Raw genomic sequence first — 11,372 nt, 5'->3', positions numbered from 1 at the left:
ACCAGGGACCACACCGCCCCAAAGTGCTGCCCCAGGACAGGACACAGAACCACCCAGAAGGCACAGCTCTGGTCCAGAACCTCCAGTGGCGGCCGAAGGTGCCCAGGGTCAGGAGGTTTAGGAAAATGATGGCCCAGTCGGCCACCTGCTGGCTGCCCCATGTCTAACCAGGGCAGGAGGGGGTAGTGCCGGTCTCTCCTTACAGAGCTGCTTTCCCAGGCAGACACCCACTGGGGACCTTTCTCCCCTTCACTGGTGAAGGTGATGCCCAGACCACCCTGTGTCTCCAGGTGCTTTGCTGTGACATCAAAGTCTCGCAGGGGCAGGAGAGCTGGATGCTCAGGCCCTTGCTGCCAAGTCAGCCAGGAGGACAAGGCTGGCAACCACCTGGGCCCAGCACTCCCATGGGAGCCCAGTGGTTTGGATTGAGGCCAGGCGAGCTGCCCCTCAGGCAGGGGTGCCGCAGATCAGCATTAGTGCAGACAGGATAGGGAAGGGGAGGTGGAAGCAGCACTCAAAATTCAGGCAATTTCTTGCAAAGAAAAGAGAGCAAACAGAAAGTTAAAGTCGCTTCAAGGAGAATCAGGCCTCTAGCACGTGGCCGCGTGCAACACCGGGAGAGCGTTTATTACCGAGCTCACTGGGGAGGGGCTGGGTGTGCTGGCCCTGCAGCTGCAGGGAGCCCTGCCTGTGACAGCACCCAGCTTGGGTCCCCCGGAAAGCGAGCACAGGGACGCAGAAGTGCCCCCACTCCCACAGGCACGTGGCTCTTGGGTCTCGGCTGAGGCTGTCTTCTCGCATGTCCAGCGTTTTTTGGGTGGAATGCAAAGAGGGAGGCGGCAGAGAGGCCGCTGCACCTGGCCTTGGGGCCCTACCAGTCCTGGTTGTCCCAGCCATCGTCCACCGTGGGTGGCAGCATGGCCTTCTTGGTGACCTTGGCCCGGCCCTCCCCACCACCCCCCCAGGCCTCCCCGCCGTCGCTGTTGTCACTGATCCTATTGTTGGATGCAGATGCAGAGCCCGAGCCCCACACATCCCAGCTGTCCGAGCTCCTCTTGTCAGCTGAGGCGTCCGCGCATGTCCAGCTGTCGCTGCTTGGGGACCGGTGGGCCCTGGCAGGGTCGGCGCTCCCGAAGGACTCCCAGAAGCTCTGATCGAGGGTGTTCTGGGAGTTGTCCCCACCACTGTTCTGGTAGCTTGGGCCCTCCGGGGGTCTGGGACAGACAGGGCTCTCTGAGCTCCCAGAACCAGAAGGTCACCATGGGGGCCCCAAGCCACCTGGCCTCCCCTCAGCCTCTCCCTAGCTAAGTTCGAGCTCCAACCCAGAGTCCCAGTCCACGCCCCTCAGGGTCCTGGAGCCGGTGTTTTCCTCGAGGGTAAAGGACGCCCAGCCTCAGGGTGGCTCCACCATGGAGTTGAGGCCGTGGAACCTGCTGGAAGGACTCAGGCAGCTTGCCACCAGAGCCCACCCTCCATCAGTCCCACCCACGTGGAGGATGTTTCATAGAAAAATGTAAAATACTACCTTCCTGCAACAAATAAGGGTAAGAAAACCCAGAGACTTGACCCTTCTCTACACCATGGAACCAGCTCAGGACAAGAAATCCTCGCCCAACCGCAACCTCACCACTGAACACGTCCAACAGTGCCAGGAGGAAGCAGCTGGTCCACAAGCGGGCAGACCGACAGCACCCAGCTTGGCAGAGTGGTTGCCGCTCTGGGCCGGGCATAAGCTCGTCCATCAGAGCCCCAGGGTCCCATCCGAGTCAGAGGAGAAAGCTGGCCCACCTGGCTCCCAGCAGGAAGGCTGGGCAGCGCCCTGAGTGCTGGAGACCCCAAGGAGTTGGGTCAAAGCCCAGCGGCCCTTCCTCTCCCTCAGTCTGTCCTACAAGAGCAAGGCTGAGACCACCCTCACCACCTGGGCAGCAGTAGCTCAAGAGGTAGAAGGCAGGGATTCAGAGCAAGAGGCTGAGAGAATGACATGCCTCTCTGCACCCCCAGGGCTCCAGGGGCTTCTGATTATCACCCAAGGCCCTGGGGGAGACGTCCTGCTTCTGAGATCTGGGGGAGATCTCGGAAGGAAGCCCACTTCAGGAATGGACACAGCATACCTGTCTGATGAGTCCTCTGCTCTCCCAGAAAAAAACGTAGTGACGTCCCGCCAGCCCCGGCTACCAACTCCCTGGACCTGGAAGAGAACGGAAGGCAGCTCAGCTGGGCTCTGCTGGGAGCACGCGGTGTCCAGAGACCAGGGTAAAGATTAGAAACGCAGTTACACTGCCAAACTCAGGCCAGTTTACTGGACAGGATCGGACGGGGACAGCGGGATGCCTGCCGTGTGGGCACAAGAACATATGGCCAGGAGAGGCTGTGGAAAGGCTCTGGGCCGGGAAGAGGGACGAATGCGCCCCACCCATAGCGCGAGGTGGAGAGGCAGGCCACCCACAGCACACTCACCAGGAAGGTTGGCCGCAGCAAGCAAAGAATGAAAGAAAATAGCAACAGGTTAGTGGCTGGGACCGGTGCTCGTCCAGGGGTTTCCATGTTCCTCAGGCTGTCGGCACCGGAGCGTCTGCTGACCCTCCTTGGTCCTACAAGCCCTTTGGGCCAAGAAGAGATGCGCATGAAGCGCTGGCCCTCCCCACTCGTGGTTCCGGGTGCCTTGGAACATGGAGACGCTTCCAGCCGAGCCCGCATGTCAGGCGGGGCTGCCCTACCTTGGACGCCAACTCAGAGAACCCACTGGACACATCATCAAAAATCTTCCCCTCCTTCACCTGGTGGATGGGAACAGCGTCGTCACAGCCCAGCAGACGCCCGCTGCCTGCACTGATGAAGGCCGCCACCCACCTGCACTGGCTCCAGAGGCTCTGTCTCTGTGCTGTCCCCTCCCCAGAAGCAAAAGGGAGGGCTGGCCGACCACCCTGCGGCCCAGGCCGGTCTCACGGGACCCCCACCCCTGGTATTCTCTGTGTCACCCCCTACCTCCCACACAGGCTGGCACTGCCCTGCCCTGCCCACCCCATGTTCCTCTTGCCTGTCTGGGCCTCCAGGGCAAGTGGCAGGACGCACACCCAGCCACGCAGGAGCAGGGTACAAGGCCAGGCCTCGCTGAGCCCAGGACGAGGGCCCACAGGCACCAGGCACCCAAGGACACCAGGGAGTCTGAGGACCCAAACAGAGCCCCCAGGAGCAACTGCCCCTCGAACGAGGGCCCTGGAACTGAACGCAGCTGAGCACCGGGAGTTCTCCCCATGTTACCTTCTCCTGGGCGGGTTTGAGGACGCTCTCATTCAGACTATGGCCCAACTCCGACGCCTGTTAGAAGGAAAGACACGATGAAGAAAAGTCGTGTGCACACTGTGGCAGGTTCACTTCAGGATGATGAACTCTGCCCATGGAGGGAAGGTGGCTGACAATGCCTAGCCACTAACACACGATGCTTCTGGCTGTTGTGGAGGCTGGGCACTGCCATCCCTGACCTATGGGCTCCTGAAGAGCCCCTGTCGTCCCTCATACAGACAGGTGTACCGCCAGTCCCATCTGCCCTCCAGGGGCCCCCAAGGGAGCTCAGACAGAAGGGATGGAGCTGGGGGTGGGGGAAGGCCAGGCCAGGCCAGAGGCTCAGGTCGGGGGCAGGCAGGACAATGGGGAGACGACAGTGCGGGCCCTCACCACTAGGACCGGACTCTTTCAGATTATTCAGCTGAAGATAATGAAACCACACTGTGAAAATTTCCCCTTAGACCTCAGGGTACCCCGGCCCATTGGTGCCCCTATGGCAGCCCTGAGCTCTGGATCCCATGCCTCCTGCCTGTGAAACGGATGCTCAAATGGGAGCCCATCGAGCTGGGGAGCAGCTCTGAGTGTGAGCACATGGAAGCACCAACATGCAGGCTGTAGTGCAGGCGCGTGCCGGATACTTGGGGGGCGGGGTTTGGGGGGCATGCACAAGCACAGACGGGGCCTTACCAGCTCTGGCTGCTGCTTGGAACCCCAGAACTTTACCCAGACAGCGTGGGGAGACAGGGGTGGGGGAAGAGAGAGAGCAAGGCGGTAGGCGCCACGGTCGCGACAACCAGGACAGGGTCCCCCAGGATGACGAGAGCAGGCGGGGTGGAAGTCAAGTGAAACGGGGGCTTAGAGACGTCCCTGAGTGGGGCTGGGGGAGCTCAGCCCTCAGGGTGGGAGGGGCCCGCATGGCTCAGAGGCTCCTCTGCCTGCCCCCAAAGCCATCACCCCGAGTCCTGAACCCAGCCCAGGGCCAGACACCACGTGGGAGACCGCCGGGACTGCGAGTCAGGGTTTGAAAACAAGCCAAACACTGGGCCCCGCTGCAACCACAGAAAGGGAGGGCACTAACAGAGACAAGGGATGCTGAATCCTTGGGACAAAACCCCCATCCCCAGGGGGTGCTGGGTCTCCCGCCCGCGGCTGTTCCGACCCGGCGCGGGGCCTCCTCCCCAACAAGGCCAAAGGCACAGTGGCCTCCACCTCCCAAACCCACAGGCGCCTGAAGTGACATGGAGATGTGGACGCCTGCCTACTGGCGTAAAACACTCCTCCCCTGACACAGGGCACACAGAGGCCCCCCAGCCTAGAAGCCCGCACAGCGCCAACGCAAAGGCTTCCTCCAGTACCTTCTGACTTGCTTGGGACCCGAACTTTGTCGCCTGAAAGGAAAGCACAAAGAGGGTCTTCTGGTCAGCCGCCCGACACTGGCTGCTGAAGCTGAGCATCTGCAGGGCCTGGGTGCCCAGGCCTGTTTCCTGATGGCCATAAGGACTGGCACGCACCCGACAGTGGCTCTCAGGACTCGCAAAGCTGCCCTCCACATCTGCTCCCCCAAGAGCTAGACCATCAGGGTAGGGTAGGGGCGCCCAGGGCAAGGAAGCAGGCCTGACGCCTACCTTTGCGCTCTGGACACGGGGCCCCCAGGCAGGGTGGGGCCTTGTCCAGCGGGCTCTGCTGTTTGCTGCTGAGCACAGTTGGTCATACTTCTCACCTCTCCCCAGCACCCTGGGTGCTCTCAAGGTCCCTGGCAGAGGGGCCGCTCACAGAAACCCCCGTGGGGCAGATGAACTTGTGGCTGGAGCCCCGGCAGGACCCCTGGCTGCCTGGCCTGGGGTGTCGCAGGACGGCCTGGTACTTACGCCCTCCTTGGCCGCTGAGGCGAACCTGCTGGCTCCAGTAGCAAAGCTGCTCCAGCCCTGCAAGGAAGCCACACACAAGCCATGTGGCAGCTCCATGCGCAGACACAGGAGGGCGTCCTTCGCACCCATGCTCCGTGGGAAAGACACAGCCAGGGGCCCCAGAAGCAGCTCAGGTCCACTCCCTGGAGACAGGCCTTCCCACCAGGCCACGGAGTCATGAAACCTGTTCTCCTTTCTGAGTCCAAGGTCATTTCCCCTAAGCCTCCGCAACAGAAGCCAGTCATTTGGATTAAATCCCCACTGGGCCTGTGCCTCCTGGGAAGATGTGGAGGGACCTCACGAGGAGCTGACAGACGCTCAGCTTCTGGCGGTGGATGGAAGGGACACAGGCACACAGACTGCACACCCCGGGAGGTGCTTCTGAGAAACAGGCCAGGCTGACGGCCCCTTCTCCCCTGGAGCAGACTCAGCCCAGAACCCGTGCATTAGGACAGCCCTGCCAGGAGGGGCAGCCAGGCAGGCTCCACTCAGAGCCCGAGGTCTCTGGGGAAAACGTGCCTTGTTAAACCTGGGGCACGTGTATTATATGTTGTAACCAAAGTAAATGAAAGACAAAACACAAGTGGGATTACACCCTGTAGGCCCAGTTTTAAGGGGTGAAGTCAGTGAAGGAAAGGGAAATGGGCCAGGGCAATCCTAGGATGGCTGGTCTCCAGGAGGCCCTGGGGCATCGGGGCGGGGGGTGCTGGGACGGCATCCTCACCGAGTAGAGGGACGACATGGCGCTGTTGAGGAAGTCGTCTTCCCTCTTTGGAGGCGGCACCGTGTTCCCAAACCCCACGTAACGGTTCTCCTGGGCCCTGGGGGACACAGACAACAGGCCTGCTGCTCCTGACAGCCGCAGGGTGCAGGGTCACCCAGACCCAGATACCGGGTCACTGCCGGAAGTGGGACACGCTCGTCCACAGGTCAGGCAGGTTCCAGGAAGGAATCACGTCCTCTCTCTCAGTGGTTTTCTCTCACTCAAGCACCCTCCTGAAGCTGCCACTCAGGACTCCACAGGGCCTGCCAATCTTGCACCCATCGCACACATGGGCAGCAGCCCCAGCCACTTTCACAGTGCCACCGGCCCCCAGCCTCCCCTGAGCCCGCCTGAAACCCTACCCTTGACAGGAGCCAAGGTCATCATTCAGCCAGTCTTCGAAAGCCTTGTCCCCAGAGGCAGTGGAGTTCTGCAGCTGGCCAGAGGCTCTGCAATGGTGGGTCAAAAGTAAGAGACCAACAGAGGGTGGGTACACGCCCGCAGGGGTCTATGGTAAGTGCAGTCACGCCCATATGCTCACGCTTGGCTCCTCTGAAAACTAAGCTCTGAGCAGAAGGCAGCTCAAGCTTAGGTTCAGCGGCTGAAACTGGTGAGAAGCAGGGGAGGCACTGCTCTGGGGGGACGGGGGCCACAGTGGCTCCATGCCGGCCTGAGCCTCCAGGGGGAGCCGCAGGGAAACCAGGGGGATCAAGGCCACAGCAAACACTGGGCCACGGTCTGGAGCCCTTTTGACTAGAATCTCACTACTGAAGAGGGAAGAGGAAGGGGCTGGGCTGAACCCAGCAGAGAGCTGGCCAGAAGATTGGATGAGTAGCTACCGGTGGGCAGAGGATAGCAGCGTCCTGGGCTGAGGCGGAGTCCAGCTCTGGGCGGGCGATGACTCCAAAGACCATTCTTTGCCTTCGGCCAGAGCAGCCACCTGCCAAGGGAACCTGGGTCAGAGAGCAGGGGCCCATCAAAGCGGCCTAAATGCCCCTGACCGCAGCGCACTCCCTGTCCCCCACACAGCCCCTCCACCTTAATGCCACAGGCTGGGGGCTCTGCCGGGTGTGGACACCAAACGGGCAAGCGGTCTTGGTCTCTGAGGTCCCCTTTCTACACCCCAAATGATGGGTCTCCCCCAGCAGGCACTGCAGTTCTCAGGGGAGTTTTAGCTGCATGCACAGAGGTGTCTGGACACAGTGCTTCCCAGAGGCTGGGAGGAAAGCCCATCCTCAGCCCAGTAAACCACAGGCCCCCCAAGTCCCCCACGTGGGAAGAGCCAAGGCCATGCATGCCGTCTCCATGTAGACAGCACGCGGCTTCCATGCTGTGGTCAGAACCACAGGGCATCTCAGTGCCCACGGCCGGAGCAGCCTCCACGTGGCGGGTGGCCTGCCTCACCCGGTCCCTGAAGAGGGCAGCAGCCCTGCTGTTGTACTTCTCCTGCAGCGACCAGCAGGGGTCGTAGTCCTCCTGAGACTCCAGGAACTCCCGGAACCGAGCGTTCCCACCCGCCTTCATCTTCTCCAGCTCCACGTCCTTCCACTTGTCCATCGTGACGGAGCGGACAAAGCTGCACAGCAGAGGGCTGGCCTCGTCACCGATACCGCCCGCTGATTCAGAGCCCGGGGGTGAAAGGGGCCGACCTACATGGGGGCCCGCTCCTCCCCACCCCCGCGCACTGACCTGAGGTGAACCCCAAGCCCACGGTGCTTCCCCGAGCACTCCAGGCAGATCCAGATGCCATAGGTCACGCTCACCCACTGTGGGTTGAAGGCGCCGCACTCGAAACACACCTGCAAAGGGTATCCAGGGGCTTGTCCAGGGGCTGAGGCAGGACCCAGGGACCCCTAAGACCCAATGGTGGCCCTAAGAGCAAGAACAGGGAGGCTGGTTATGAGGCCAATGGTGACAGGGAGTGAGGACCCCGAGAGGTTCCTGAAACCTGAGCTGGGCGTTGAGGAAAAGCAGATGCTTACATTGTTTTCATCTTGCGCCCGAACTTCCTTAAGAACTTTCCTGGTTCTTGGGCTGGCCATGGTGCTGAGAAAAATAAGATTTTCACAGGAAAATCAACCGCCAGTGCAAACACACTACAAGATATAACCTCAAGGAACCCCAAGAAGCTGCTCGGAAGTTGTTAGGGAACAAGACAACTCACTGCAGGCAGCACGGGGGCCCCTCACTGCGGGAACCCACTCTCCAAGTGCAAGGAAAGCCAAAAGCATTGTAGATGCTGTGAGGCCAATAAAGTGATCATGAGGAGCAATGTGCAGTTACTAGAGGCCGCTTACCACGTTGCATCAAGACTGTGTAATTTATGGAATGTCGGTTTCTGGTGAAGCTCCTAGCAAAGGGCTGAGCTTTATATGAGGCTGGCCTCCCAGGGGCCATCTGAAGGATGGAGGTGACAGACAGCATGGCCACAGCAGGGCATGGGCAGGGGCCTATGGACTGCAGATCTGCCACAATGCCTCATGGGGACGCTGTGGGAAATAGCAGCCACACAACCAGGGCTGCTATATCTCCTGCTGCTGCGTCACTTCGTGTCCGACTCTGTGTGACCCCATAGACAGAAGCCCACCAGGGTCCCCCGTCCCTGGGATTCTCCAGGCAAGAACACTGGAGTGGGTTGCCATTTCCTTCTCCAATGTGTGAAAGTGAAAAGTGAAAGTGAAGTCGCTCAGTCATGTCCGACCCTTAGTGACCCCACGGACTGCAGCCTACCAGGCTCCTCCATCCATGGGATTTTCTAGGCAAGAGTACTGGAGTGGCTTGCCATTGCCTTCAAGTTCAACGGTGGCCTGTTTAATTCATGACCAGGAAAGTTGATACAGTCAGAATCAAGCCAGGGAGGGAAAGGGTGCCCAGCACGGTGCTGGATGTAAACTAACCCTAATCTGGCCGGGATCCTGGGACCAGAGTGTGCACACTGTCCCTCTAGCTTCCCTAGCAGGACGTGTCCCGTCGAGGTTACATAGGCCACTGTCAGAGACAGAGCCACATGCCTGGGTTGCTAGTAGTGTTTGCAACCTCCAACCCTGTTCCCACTGTCTGAGAGGGGCCTGTTCCCGCCAGCTTCCCTGCCAATGCAACAGCATGAAAACCCAGGAGCATCTTGGTCCACATCTGCCTGTTACCTTCAGCTACTCCTCAAGGGGACCCAGCTTGTCCCCCCAACCACGCTTCCTGAATCTAGAATGCCAAACACTCACAGGCCCACTTTTAAGCTAGGTAAAGTTAGGAAATAAATAGCAGATTTCTGCAATCCAGGGAAACAAACCAAGGGTTTGCCTGAGAGACCTTTCTGCTCTGTATGTCTCTGTCCTGCTCCTGAAGGTATCGAAGGCAGACACCCGAACCCACAAACCTCCCTGGCCCCTGGCCCGACCCATCGAGGGAGGACCCTGTCCTCATGCTGTAACCACAGCAGGAAGGCAGAAATGGGTGGCCCCTGGGAGCTTTTCCTACAGAACTGTGCCTGCCCAGGGCTCCTGCTAACTAGGGTGAGCCTGCCCTGAATTTGTAATTGTATAAAAGAAGGAAGAGCGAGGACTGGCAGAATGACAGCGGGGGGAAACACGTAAAAGTGAACTCACATGAAAGTGAATGATGTGGGCTGGATTTAAGAGCAACTTTTTTTTTGCATAAGAAGACCCTTTAATTCTGCGAAATACTAACTTTAATACATGAGAAACAAATACCTTCTTTCAAAACCATAGTTTATCTTGAAAAAGTATCCAAGAACTCCTGCTTTAATACTTGAAATCAAGATGTAACACAGAGCTCTCTGCAAGAGGATGTGGCTTCAGTAAACAGTGAACCAAGACTTTTTCTCAGCTCATGAGAGAAGCCACTTGTCAGACCCTAGAACACTGTTCCCTAAGTGGGAACTTCTTCAACACCTGAGATTAAAAGGGATGACCTAAGCACACCGTTGGGGCTGTCACCAGCGACACGGACAAATCATGCTGATATTTCTCTGAAACCACCTGAGCACTCAAAGCACCTACATGGAAGGACAACTGTTTCTCATCTTAAAGCACTGTTACTTGTGCACTTCTGCAGGGTGGGGAAGGGATGCCAAGGCCAACTTCAACACTAATTATCCCCTGGACCATTATGACAGCTCCGTTTGGCACAGAAATCCATGGTGGCTGGACCCTTAAGCCTGCGCCAAATGAGCACAGTTAACTCTCACATCTGTGGTAGGCGAGAAGCTGTTTAACAGGGCAGATGAGAAACACAGTCCTTCTATTGCTGTTGCTGCTGCTCAGTCGCTTCAGTCGTGTCCGACTCTGTGCGACCCCATAGACGGCAGCCCACCAGGCTCCCCCTTCCGTACATAAACTGAAGGAGGATTCCAAAGCCCTCCCTCGGTTTCCTCTTCCTCCGGCAACACGGTCACCCACGGCTAAGGAGTGGCTGCCGCTCCCGATGAGACCGGCCTCTTCAACACTGAGAGGAGGCTTCTTCCCTCTGAGGAGTGGAAGACCCTTCAGAAATCAGAAAGAGGCCTGACGGGACCCTGTGTCCGGACCACGTCTTGGCTCCGAAGGATGGGACAGAGCAGGACCGGCTCGCCCTACAGAAGGGGTGCAGGTGAACAAGGGTCCGTGACAGTCTCAGAGGAAAGAAGGCTGGGGATCTGGGGCGCCTTGCAGGGTGGGTGGGGGTCTGGGCGGGGACGGCCGGAGGAAGGGTGCTGCGTTGGGGGGGGGGGGCGTGAAGGGGGGGCGTGGACCAGCCCCGGAAGGACTGGGGGAGGGCGAGGTGGGCGCTTCCAAATCCTGTGGATGGCTGTCTCGAGGTGGGTGGGGGTCTGGCGGGGGCGGCCGCCGAGAGGGGCCGTGGACCAGCCCCAGGGGGAACCAGGACCTCCAGGTCTCGGTCGCGCGCTTACCGGGCAGGGCGCTAGATCCTTGGCGCCGGGCTGGGGTCGGGGCGGGGGCTCTCGGGGGTGGTCGGGCCAGGGTCTGCAGCGCCGCGAACTGCACAGAGGACGCGCGCCGGCCGCCCACCCGGTCGCCACCCGCTTCCGGCTACGTCGCGCTTCGCAGGGTCTCACGGGAAGCCGGGGGCGGGCCGGTGGGGGCGGGACTTCCGCCCTGCCAGCTGGGCCGGAAGCGCGACCCTCCTCCGTCGCTATAGGGACGCGTTCTCCTCCGGGCGGCTGTGCCAGAGATGTTAGTCTAGCGGGGACCGCGGTGTCCTGGGGACCGACAGTCACGCTTACCGGCGCTGCCCCGTCAGGATTCGGACGGGATAAAGATGGCCTGCTCAAATTAGGATGACTCATGGGCGTTTACTTACAAGGGGGCTGATTAGGAGGGTGTGAGCAGGTTTAGGGCACCGCAGGAATTCTGCGGGAACCCAGTGCTGGAACAGCAGAGCTGTGACGTCAACAGGCTCCA

At 59.8% G+C, this 11,372-nt stretch overlaps 1 protein-coding gene across 2 annotated transcripts; it reads right to left on the bottom strand.

Annotated features, from left to right (window-relative positions):
- Positions 1 to 567: 567 nt before the first annotated feature.
- Positions 568 to 11,009, bottom strand: ARFGAP1 (ARF GTPase activating protein 1). 2 transcript variants are annotated; one of them, XM_055433507.2, is made up of 13 exons: positions 10,862 to 11,009; positions 7,938 to 8,001; positions 7,645 to 7,754; positions 7,360 to 7,531; positions 6,795 to 6,895; positions 6,318 to 6,404; positions 5,917 to 6,013; positions 5,154 to 5,210; positions 4,641 to 4,673; positions 3,262 to 3,318; positions 2,718 to 2,777; positions 2,112 to 2,188; positions 568 to 1,214 (listed from the first exon to the last, which is right to left on the bottom strand). In XM_055433507.2, exons 2-13 carry the CDS (start codon positions 7,995 to 7,997, stop codon positions 872 to 874), a joined length of 1,254 nt encoding a protein of 417 aa, XP_055289482.1. In that variant the 5' UTR covers positions 7,998 to 8,001; positions 10,862 to 11,009; the 3' UTR covers positions 568 to 871. The 2 variants fall into 2 exon arrangements, with proteins under 2 accessions (XP_055289482.1, XP_088700048.1); XM_088843922.1 differs by lacking the exon at positions 10,862 to 11,009 and adding an exon at positions 10,304 to 10,498.
- Positions 11,010 to 11,372: the final 363 nt, after the last annotated feature.

The sequence above is a fragment of the Moschus berezovskii genome, chromosome 15 (genome assembly GCF_049115385.1).
Source record: "Moschus berezovskii isolate FMDL1 chromosome 15, NW_MosBer_1.0, whole genome shotgun sequence".
NCBI lineage: Eukaryota > Metazoa > Chordata > Mammalia > Artiodactyla > Moschidae > Moschus > Moschus berezovskii.
Note: the sequence above shows the minus strand (reverse complement) of the source record. Positions and strands in the feature narration are given on the sequence as shown.

Bases quoted from the DNA above. Each gene is read 5' to 3' on its own strand.
- ARFGAP1 (XM_055433507.2), bottom strand. From the start codon at position 7,997: ATGGCCAGCCCAAGAACCAGGAAAGTTCTTAAGGAAGTTCGGGCGCAA. The intron at 7,532-7,644 runs GTCAGTGCGCGG...TCTGCTGTGCAG, and splicing joins GGGCTTGGGGTTCACCTCAG to CTTTGTCCGCTCCGTCACGA. The intron at 6,405-6,794 runs GTAGCTACTCAT...CCACCATTGCAG, and splicing joins CTGCTATCCTCTGCCCACCG to AGCCTCTGGCCAGCTGCAGA.